The 11,562-nt window shown below is 38.4% G+C and overlaps 1 protein-coding gene across 1 annotated transcript; it reads left to right on the forward strand.

The window, feature by feature from the left end:
- The first annotated feature begins 158 nt into the window (after positions 1-158).
- Positions 159-10,398, forward strand: LOC123718872 (uncharacterized PE-PGRS family protein PE_PGRS54-like). The gene is made up of 6 exons (XM_045675818.1): positions 159-227; positions 2,625-2,774; positions 4,376-4,640; positions 4,741-8,123; positions 8,393-8,420; positions 8,503-10,398. Exons 1-6 carry the CDS (start codon positions 159-161, stop codon positions 10,215-10,217), a joined length of 5,610 nt encoding a protein of 1,869 aa, XP_045531774.1. The 3' UTR covers positions 10,218-10,398.
- Positions 10,399-11,562: the final 1,164 nt, after the last annotated feature.

An 11,562-nucleotide genomic window follows, 5' to 3' on the forward strand; every position in this document is an offset into this window, starting at 1 on the left:
AGAAATCATGCGTAAAACCGCAATTAGCACACATACCAAGAAATTCGCTAATCAATATATTATCTTTACTTCCTCGTGGCTATCGCCGAAATTCGGAGCGTGTATCTTCGAGTTCAGAGTGAGGTCAGATGAGAATTGCCAGAGTGGACAAGACAGGCATGCGGGCAACTCGCGCGAGCCTGCCCTTAGTGGCCCTAGTTTTCCTTTTTACACAAACGCAGGCGCAGGTAAGACTATTTCTGTATTTATAACACATGCGAAAGCCTTTTTTTAATGAATAGACGCTTGTATCCCCGTTGTTAAATTTAATATCTGTTAGTTGTCCGTCTCCCTAATGTAATTTGAATAAGAACATAGTTTTAAGTCACCAATATATCTTCCGTTTAATAAAACTAATCTTTTTACCTTGTTATTATTGAGTTTTAAACATACAAATTTTGAGTCTATACATTTTTATTTGATATAGGAGCAATCATTAAAAGTAATACCATATTTGATTTTATTTGAAAAGATTTTTGAAAGGCAAAATAATTTTTACGTAGATAAAATAATGTTAAAATCGACAGTTTTCTTGCCCATTCCGCGCACAATTTAATAGAAAGAAACCATGAAAATGCGGCTTCTTCAGTGATTGGTTTAGTCAATTTTCGGCGAAACTTTATTATGAAACGATTAAAGTACCGTGTCTGTCGCCATAGTTACCAATCTTTTTTATGGAAATAAAATCTGTATCGAGTCCATGGTAGCAAGAAGTGCGGTATAATTAATAAGGCTGCATTTGTTAAGATTTATGAGGGCTATATAAGAAGGTAAAATACTCCGTCATCTCATAACCAAACGGGATAATGCCGAGAACAAATTACAAAATTCTATTGTCATTTGCTGAACAGGAAATCGATCTCTCTCATCATGATCTTTTTGCATTCAGAGATCACGGATTTTTTTAAGCTCACCTGATGTTAAGTTATACCGCCCTAGACTTACACTTGACTAGACTAGACTCACATTGCCAGAGGGCTCGCAAGTGCATTGCCAGCATTTTGTTTGGTACAGTCTTTTCTTGAATGACCTTGAAGTCGAATTGGTTCGGAAATACTTCACTGTGTCCCACAAAGGTGGTGCGTGGCGAAAAGCTTCTTTATAAAACGCTTTGTTGTGGAAAGACGGACGACGAACGAACTTGGCAAAAAAAGAAACTGACTGGCTGTATTGCTCTATAATGAGCATATTTCATTCAGTCTTTTGTTGAAAATAATCTAATTTTCGGCATAAAAGCTTCTTTGTTAAGAATGGCACACTTAATGGCCTAGCTTGGTCATCTTTGTTCGTTTCGTTTCATTAGCACAATGCAATTGTTAACGAAATAAAGTTCTTATTCCTTTTCTGTATATTATTTAAATATAATCGTTTTTCTTTATCGTAACAATTGAATAACAAACAAATTAATGCATTTCTAATACATATAAATCGTTAAACGCAATTTTTTTCATCTTTTTTTTTATATACATATGTCGCAGCCAGTTAGCTTAATAAGCCGTTCATTAACAGCCTAGCCTTTTAACTAAATAGCGCCGTTTAACTAGTGGCCTGAAAAATATTCAGCCGTAGCGTTTGTACCAACATTTAATAAACTGGCTGGCTAATGCTTAGGCCATTCGTACGATATAGCGACCATGTGGCAGAAATAATAATTAAAAGATCTGACATAAATAGTATTTCTTTAAAAATTAAATTGCTTGAGTCACAGTCACAGCTAAATTCACATTATCATTGTCACTACACGGTTCCATTGTACTTGTCGTTTTTCATTTAACTTTGGAAAATGCCATCAAAGTTGTGGTGTGCCGACGTCATAGTGACAGCTTGAAGAGTTTGAGAGTCGCAGAAAATATAACTAAATTAAGAGTCAACAGCTTGCCTAGCAAGTCATCGTCGGTCAACGTCATAGATCCAAGTCATTTTTCCAGCTGTTAGATCAACTGCCTAAATATTTTTCAGGTCGCTAATTAAACGGCGCTGTTTAGTTCAGAGGCTTCAGTAGAACTGCTAATTAAGCTAGTTGGCTGCGACATATATATAACCAACTTAATAGTTAATGGTTTTTATAGTCAAATATTACTACTTTTGTATGTGGTTAAGAATATATTAATCTTAAACAGCAGATAAATACTCAAAAGTACAAAAAAAATATATTTTAATAACAGTATATTTGTTATGTTCGTATATCAACTTTACGTAAGTGTTTATTTATGAAAGCTTACACTACATTTAATAATTTAATAGTGAACTATTCAATTCATAAGCCGTTAAGTAATCTCGGTAAATTAAAGCTCGGAAATTTATGAAGTGTCTAAGAAAAATAATTTCATATAATGCAATAGCGGTAGCAACGAGTTTTATTTTACTAGGTGTCATTTTTTAAATTATTACAACACCATTTGACCTGGTTAGAACTCGGAGGCTTCTTTTTAATTCAAACTACACCCATTTAAATTAAACCACTTTGCATTTTTTAAGATATTAGTCGACTTCTGTATCGGCCTTGAGTAAGGTTATTAGAAGCACCAATAAAAATATTTTACTATAATGTCTGCTATATATAAAATATCTTTATGTTATTCTAGAAATACATACTTTGCAAATCACATGGATCAGAAGATTGTCAATTATACTCATCGAATCAAGATCAAGATGACATCGCAATATCACCATCACACGTGTGTGGTGCAATCAGTTCTTTTGAAGTGACGAGATTGCGTGACCAATTTCACACGGTAAGAGCTTTATTACAGTGTAACTTGTATGTCATTTCTTTGTTTGATGGGCTTTGGGCACCCTTGTGTCTGTATCTGCAATTATTTATTATTGAACGATATTTAACTTAACCTATCAAAATCAATCGACTTCTTCTTCGATGATTTTAATAATTCTTTCTACAGAAGAATTATAGAAATAAGTGTAATAAATATTAAAGTACCAATAATTACTTTTAAATTGGTACCTGTATAAAGGTATTAAATATGCTGCTTCTGCGATTTGGCGAATTCTGTTGCGAATAATATAAAACCTAAATAATAAATTGTCTTATACGTAACCAGGCATATGTGAGGAATTATTTCGATTTTAGGACAACCAGATAATAAGCAAGTAAAGGTTATCACGGCGATCTGTGCCGCAGTCCGGCTTTCCGTTGACCTAAAATGATTTAACTAAACAAGAGCAAAGGATGTAAATTACGAAATGAAATCCTTTCCTAAATAGATAAAGAGGGGTCTTGATTATCATAATTTATATTTTATTCGGCGTAAATTAGTGCATATTGTAAGATGATTTAATTATTATTTACCTATTTTTTGTTTATTTTATGTATTTCGTTCTAAAAGTGAGCGTAAACACTTAAAGTCTAGGGGTAAAAAGTGGGTCAGCGCTTTGAGCTATTCATTTTGTAAAGGCTTGAAGAAAGCTCTTCAGTTGGGTGACGTAACAAAAACGACAATTTTGTATCGCTGAATATTTTTCTTATTTTCTTATGTTTATCTTATTTTGGGGTAAAAACATCCGGCTCTTTAAAGCTACAGAAAACATATTTCGTATATAATGTGTAACAAATAAAGTTTTGGTATGGAAACGGAATTTAACTGTTTTTGATAAACCTATGTTACTTGTACGAAATAAATTTTATTTATAAATCAATATAACTCAATTAATTTTAATGGAAAACATAATTAGGCTTTATCTAGGCGACACATTCCAAGCAGATCAATAGTTTTTTTCTTAATGGCTACTTAATAGCAAATTTTCAATATTTGGTATATGTAGTTGGTGTTTTCAACATAGAACAATATACTCGAGTGGGACTAAAATAAAATGGCCATGTTTATTGTGCAAAAACCGACGCAAATCATTACGGGATTTGACGTTTATCGCAGTATTTATATTAAATTTTATCTAATGTTTTATTATAATCATTTGTACATTTGCAAGAAGTCACGAACTGTTATCAAGGCTGCAAGTTATATTTTTATCTTTTTAAACATTAGATGATAACTTTATTGTCAACGTTCGTTTGCCTTGACCTATTTTATTGTAATATTAACATAACCGTTTTAGTTCAAAAATTTTGTGTCAAGGCAGAGACATATCTTCTCCCTCCTCTTTAGTATTTTAAACTAACTAGTTGGACAATTACCACTGTTATTTATTTCAAGAATATAAAAAAGACTGACCGTAGATGCTTAGCGTGTTTTAGATAAACATGATACATAGTCTTATATTCTACTATAAATTTTACTTCAAAGTATTGCAGTGCGACAGGAAACCTTCCTACTTTTATTTAGCTTTATGTTTATTAAGAAATCATAACGCTGTGTTTCAGGTTGAACCACTTGGACTCGTTAAGGGATTTACAAAAAATATATTTTGTAAAGTAGTTGTTCACGTCAACACTGCTAATCTACATGAACCATTCGTTTATTTTCGCCCTCGGTATTCAAGAGCTCGAAGACAGGCAACCTTTACTCCCAGAGGAAAATATCGAGGCCAAACTCAGTCACAATACTTGGCTATAGATAAAGGAAATGGAAAAGACGAGGGCAAGGCGGAGGCCCATTCTGCAGCAGATTCTTCAAGAGCAAGTGTCAGTAAGTATACGATAAGCATGTATAAACGAAAAAAGTTTTGCTCAAAATTGAAAAACACAAAAACATAAAACTTCACTGAAACATTATTTTATTACCTTAGGTGGTAACAGCGGAATGGGCCAAGCACAAAGCCAGTCCATTTATGATCCGAGTTGCGATGATTGCTACGGCGCACCAAGACAGGAAGTCGAGAGCTTAAGACATCAGCCCGGAAGAACAACAGATTACGGTCGAAGCTGGCCTGGCACTGGCCCTGAGTATTCATCGCGTCATCCTGGAGGAACTAGGCATCCAGGCCAATCGCCTGATACTTACTCATATAACCCAGACAGCACAGGTTTGAATAGTCCAAATGGATATATCGGTAGTAGTTACAGACCAGATGGCAAAATTATACCAGGGTCGTCGTCTGACAATCAACGAACCGGTTATGGCCCTGGTGGGGATAGAAGTGGCTATGGTCCATCTTATAATTATGGTCCTCGAGGCTCAGGATCGAGTTATCCCGGCAGCAATGGTTATGGACCAGGAAAAGATATCCAATCAGGGGGAGTCGGTCCAGATAGTCCGTATAGAAACGGCGGAACTCCCTCAGACAGATTTGGAGGACAAACAGACAGGTCTCTTCCAAGTGGCAATTTACCTAAAAGTGACACAAACCCATTAAATACAGGTAATAATTATGGTTTGCCACAGAAAGGCTACCCGGTTCAGGCCGGTGGTCACAATGGTATGCCTATAAACGATTTAAATGACCAAACCAAATATCCAACTCCAGGTGGCAGAGGCGAACCAAGTTCACGGGGAAATTACATACCAATCATACCAGGTCAAACTGGAAAGAATAATAATAACGTGCAACATTATCCAAATAAAAATTATAATCAACCTTCCGTTAATCCCGATGATGGTTCCTATTACAATCCAAGGCCAAGTGGACCTTACTCTCCAGGACAAAATGGAGGAGAAAGTTATATACCGAGTGGGTCGTCTATACCACCTGGTCAACTAAATGCTTTTAATCCAAAAACAAGACCTGATAATGCACCACCAGGAGCTAACGGTCAAGCAATTGTTCCTCAGCAGACTCCAACGGGTATTGCTAATTATGATCGGAACAGTTATCCCCCTGGTTCATATGTATCAGGAGGCAACCAGGGAAATTGGCCACCTTCAGGCCCATTCCAAGGGCCTGATGGAAAATCTTATGTTTGTTGTGAAGTACCTGAGACGACAAAACTACAAAGTGCTTATGGTCAAAATAGTGGAGGGAGCCCCAAGAATCTATTAGCTCCAGGAGTAACTCAGCCTGGAGAAAATTATGGATCTGAAGGACCAGGGGAACGCCATAATGTCCAAAATGGACCTAGACAATATAGCCCAGAACTTGTAAGTGGTTTTAGACCGGGCGGACAGTATCCATATCCAAGTAACAAATATACTCCTCCAGGAAATCAATTTGTTCATGGAAACGATGGCTACGGTGCAGGTGGACAGTATAATCCAAGAGGACAATATTTACCAGGGAGTGGATCACAATCAGGCGTCGTGGGTCCAGGCAGGCAAGTCACGTCTGGAAGTAGCCCTGGAATAGGAATTGGTGGACAATATTCTCCTGGTGCTGGTCCTTCTACGGGATCAGGTGGACAGTACATTCCTGGAAGAGATATAGGCTCCGAAACTGGAGGACCTGGAGGTCAATATTCTCCTAGTATTGGTCCTTCTACAGGATCAGGTGGACAATACATTCCTGGAAGAGATATGGGTTCAGGAAATGGAGGCCCTAGAGGTCAATATTCTCCTAGTACTGGTCCTTCTACGGGATCAAGTGGGCAATACATTCCTGGAAGAGATATGGGTTCCGGAAATGGAGGCCTTGGAGGTCAATATTCTCCTGGTGCTGGTCCTTCTACGGGATCAGGTGGACAATACATTCCTGGAAGAGATATAGGTTCCGGGACTGGAGGCCCTGGAAGCCAATATTCTCCTGGTCCCTCTACAGGATCAGTTGGACAATACATTCCTGGAAGGGATACGGGTTCTGGAAATGGAGGCCTTGCAGGTCAATATTCTCCTGGTACTGGTCCTTCTACGGGATCAGGTGGACAATACATTCCTGGAAGAGATATAGGCCCCGGAACTGGAGGTCCTGGAGGTCAATATTCTCCTGGTACTGGTTCTTCTACGGGATCAGGTGGACAATACATTCCTGGAAGAGATATAGGTTCCGGGACTGGAGGCCCTGGAGGTCAATATTCTCCTGGTACTGGTTCTTCTACAGGATCAGTTGCACAATACATTCCTGGAAGGGATATGGGTTCCGGAAATGGAGGTCCTGGAGGTCAATATTCTCCTGGTACTGGCCCCTCTACGGGATCAGGTGGACAATACATTCCTGGAAGGGATATAGGTTCCGGGACTGGAGGTCCTGGAGGTCAATATTCTCCTGGTACTGGTCCCTCTACGGGATCAGGTGGACAATACATTCCTGGAAGAGATATAGGTTCCGGGACTGGAGGCCCTGGAGGTCAATATTCTCCTGGTACTGGTTCTTCTACGGGATCTAGTGGACAATACATTCCCGGAAGAGATATAGGTTCCGGGACTGGAGGCCCTGGAAGCCAATATTCTCCTAGTACTGGTCCTTCTACAGGATCAGTTGGACAATACATTCCTGGAAGGGATATGGGTTCCGGAAATGGAGGTCCTGGAGGTCAATATTCTCCTGGTACTGGTCCCTCTACGGGATCAGGTGGACAATACATTCCTGGAAGAGATATAGGCTCCAGAACTGGAGGTCCTGGAGGTCAATATTCTCCTGGTACTGGTCCCTCTACGGGATCAGATGGACAATACATTCCTGGAAGAGATATAGGCTCTGGGACTGGAGGCCCTGGAGGTCAATATTCTCCTGGTACTGGTCCTTCTACGGGATCAGGTGGACAATACATACCTGGAAGAGATATAGGTTCCGGGACTGGAAGCCCTGGAGGTCAATATTCTCCTGGTACTGGTCCTTCTACAGGATCAGGTGGACAATACATTCCTGGAAGAGATATAGGTTCCGGGACTGGAGGCCCTGGAGGTCAATATTCTCCCGGTACTGGTTCTTCTATGGGATCAGGTGGACAATTCATTCCTAGAGGTTCCGGGTCAGAAACCAGTAGCTCAGGAGGCCCCTTTAATCCTGGAGAAGGTCAATACGATTTTGCCAATGGATCACCTTCTGGTCGTGAAGGGCAAAGGACTAATTACAGGCCTGATTCGGGAACTGGAGGTGGAAGTGGTCAGTATACACCTAGTCTGACTGGTTCCGGCGGCAGCTTACCTAGTGGACCATCTCTTCCTGAAGATAAATACGTTTATAGAAACAGTCCTGATAAAGTAGGTGGAGGACCGAATGGCCCATATGGAAATTCTGGATCAATTGGAAGCGATGGTACTTTGCGGTATCCAAATGGCCAGACTGGCTCGCAATATGAGGTAAGATTCATTGCAATTTTGTAACAAGTATTATAACATAACGCTGAAGCATAAGACAATTTTTAAAAATTAAAGCATAAATCAAAGATACTTCAAATAATGAGTGATAATTTGTATTAATTTACCCTTCCATTTCTATATGTTACTAAGATTTTAGGGATATTCGAGTAAAGTCAAATATTTAGTATAAGCTGATAAGTATAAATGCACCTCATCTGCATTGAAAAGTAATTAATAGTATTTAAAATATAATTTTATTACTTTTTCAGGTTGGAGGAACAAATCCTACATACAATAGTAAGTGTATAAGGATAATTATTATAACAATATATTCGTACATTATATAGCGTATTCCATAGTGCTTTTCTTTAAATTTCAGATGTACCACAAAATTATGTTGATCCCCAGTCTGTCGCTAATGAGGACGATTCAGAAGCAGAAGCAGTTGTATCTCAAGCAATCAATGGTACAACGGCCAGTGCAACTTCAAAGGGAGGAAATGATAAAGCGCGTGCTCAGACTCATGTACAAGGAACATATTCAGGAAGTGGTTCATTCCAAGCACAAGCACAAATAGCAGGTGAAAACAAAGAGGCTGAAAGCGAGGTAAGTGGAGGCAAGAAAGGAGCGTCAAGTTCAGCAACTGGAAGTGGCCGTAATAATAAATCTCAAGCAAGTGTTCAATTAGGATCTGAGACAGGATCCGTACAAACAAATTCCCAGAGTAGTGGGGCAATGCATTCTTCTAACTCACAAGTACAAGGCAGCGTTAAGGGAGGTACAGCTGACGCTCAAGCGCGTGGTCCTGGCAGCACATCGTCGCAAGCACAAATTGGATTCACCCCATACAAAGATAATGAAAAGTCAAAGCACGATCTTCAGAAAACTCCGTTTGTCGGTGGAGGAATGGCATCAGCCCAATCAAGTGGACGAACTGGTCAGTCACAATCTCAATTACATGGTACCTTTAAGTATGGTATAACATATAACGGTGCCGCTCAGGCTGGGGCTAGTATTGATAAGGATGCCATATTCCCGAATAGACTAGCATTTGAAAAAATAGATGTCTTCAATGAGAAAGATAAGAATATAAACGTGGATCTCACTGAACCACCGCTGGAACTAGAAACTGAAAAAACACCCGAGACAACGCCAGCACTTCCAGAACTAGTAGTGGAAGAACAAAAAGAGGAAGAAGTAACAACAACGGAAAAGAGTTTTGATGAATCATTAACAGATTCAGAAAGTAAATATGATGCTCATCCCCACGCGGACCATCATTCTTATGAGACCACACCCTTGGAACCTACTTTAACAGATAACAGGCGATCATTCCACAATTATTATGGCACCGAATACGATACGTACACGACAGATAAAGACGACAATGATGATTATGATCCTGAGAGCGCTTTCATACCAGACGGAACGGAAGTCGATCAAGGAGCCGAGTTTCCTAATTATGACGAATACAGAGGAGATGCCACCCATCAATCTCTACAAAGCCCGAGAAAGGGAGTAGATGTGCTTCAAAGCACGGGTGGTAATACGCAACACATTGTTTTGGGATCTCTTAAAAAGCACGACGCCGAAATAACGCAGAAAAGTTCGGAAAGGCCAGACGAAAAAAGAATATACCAGCCTGGGGAGCGTGTGCCCGGCACAGGAGGATATACTATACCCATCGGTTTTACAGGAAGTGTGAAATCAGTTGCTTCAAAAGACAAGACATACGTAGTCGGCTCTAGGGATTCTCCATCTCAGGCGCAGACCGTCACTCTTACTCCTGGCACGGGAAAAGTCAAGTATACATATCCTTCGAGTTACGGTAAATACGTCCATCCAACTAACTTACGTTCACTCAATAGTAGACGTGATGACGATCGGTACGTTTCCATGTCTAAATCGGTGACCAGAGATTTGGACAATGACAATAATATAAGAAAACAATACTCACACACTTACTACACAAAGTCGTCCTCCTGTGGCTACTTCACTTTTACGTGTACAATGGTAAGTAGCGCCGAAGGAAAGAAGAAAGTATGTAAGCCGAAAATACCAACCAATCCCGATGGTACGCCAATAAGGTGCTAATGTCCAAAATACTGATACAGTAGTTTTATACACTCAATGCTACTTAATATTGTATTTTAATTACTGACTTAGGGGAGGTCCTTAGTATTTTAATTATATGTAAATAGACTTAATTACTGTAAAATATACTTAGGCTATAGAGGAATGTAAATAGTGTAATTAAGTGAAGATTAAACCTATACTGTATAACATTGATTTTTATTAAGGCAATTATAAAATACAAGCGCATAACGAATTATTTCGCTTAAGCATTCAGACATAATTTAGAGCTGTAGTGATCTGTCAACTTAATTTCTCTAAACATCTATACCTTTTAGTATATTTTGAATTGATTTACTTTCAATATCATCAGCTATAAATGTGAGAAAAGACTAGCTTTTGCCTTGACATTATATTTGTCTAGAAAATGTTAACAAAACTTGCTACACTTTACCTAATATTTTAAATCAAGTTAATTTTCTCTTTAAACCCAGGAATTATTAGACCTTTTACGTTCGGGCGGTGAGAACCAACGCTGGTTGTAAAGCCCTATATATGCAGTAAGCGACACTTTGAAGACATGCGAGACAATTCCATTTTATGACAGTCTCCATGTCTTCAGACGTAAGATGCTGCAGCCATTGTTCCGTCACCAATAACAATTGCAAAGTAGAAAAATGTTTAAATTGCATATTTGTATTTCTAAATTTAGTTTTATTATGTCTTTTCTCTTTTATGGCATTTGTCTAGCAACCGGCTATAATAATTGCTTTGAAAGGGATGACCCAATGCTTGGCGATGTCGGATTAAATGTAAGAGGTAAGAAAACGACAAAAATTTCATGCAATATTTATTGAATCCCATACAGTACTTTTAAAATGTGTAAACATGTTGAAGGTTTTACAATTGAAACACCCATTTTTAAATTATCAAGGTACATTTCAAACGATCGCCAAACAATTCAATAATTCAAACAGTATCACGATGCATATAGATGTAAAAATTTCAGCGCATTTTTAATCTATATGCGGCGTTAATACATTTAAACAACGATCATACGCAGTACTCTTTAAAGGTATGATCACCACCAAAGTAAATATAACAGCCACTAACTGTTCTTCGGAGGTTCCTAAATTGAGTACGGCATATAACGTTTAAAATAGAATCTTTAGAAAAATTCACAAAATTTCAGAATACTACAAGTCAGATAAAATTCTGTATAATTTGAACATTACTTCAATAAAATCCGCATAGTTGAGGAACACGTATAATATACTTAGAATAACTTTACGACTACAGGATAAGATCTATGTTAAACTCTGCGACATTAGTTTAAAAATGTGACAACCCTCACTTGTAACCACGG

Source organism: Pieris brassicae, chromosome Z (assembly GCF_905147105.1).
Source record: "Pieris brassicae chromosome Z, ilPieBrab1.1, whole genome shotgun sequence".
NCBI lineage: Eukaryota > Metazoa > Arthropoda > Insecta > Lepidoptera > Pieridae > Pieris > Pieris brassicae.

Excerpts from the sequence above, each read along its gene's own strand:
- LOC123718872 (XM_045675818.1), top strand. The coding sequence starts at position 159 with ATGCGGGCAACTCGCGCGAGCCTGCCCTTAGTGGCCCTAGTTTTCCTT. Across the intron at positions 2,775-4,375 it reads TGCGTGACCAATTTCACACG|GTTGAACCACTTGGACTCGT; the intron begins GTAAGAGCTTTA and ends GCTGTGTTTCAG. Across the intron at positions 4,641-4,740 it reads TTCTTCAAGAGCAAGTGTCA|GTGGTAACAGCGGAATGGGC; the intron begins GTAAGTATACGA and ends TTATTACCTTAG.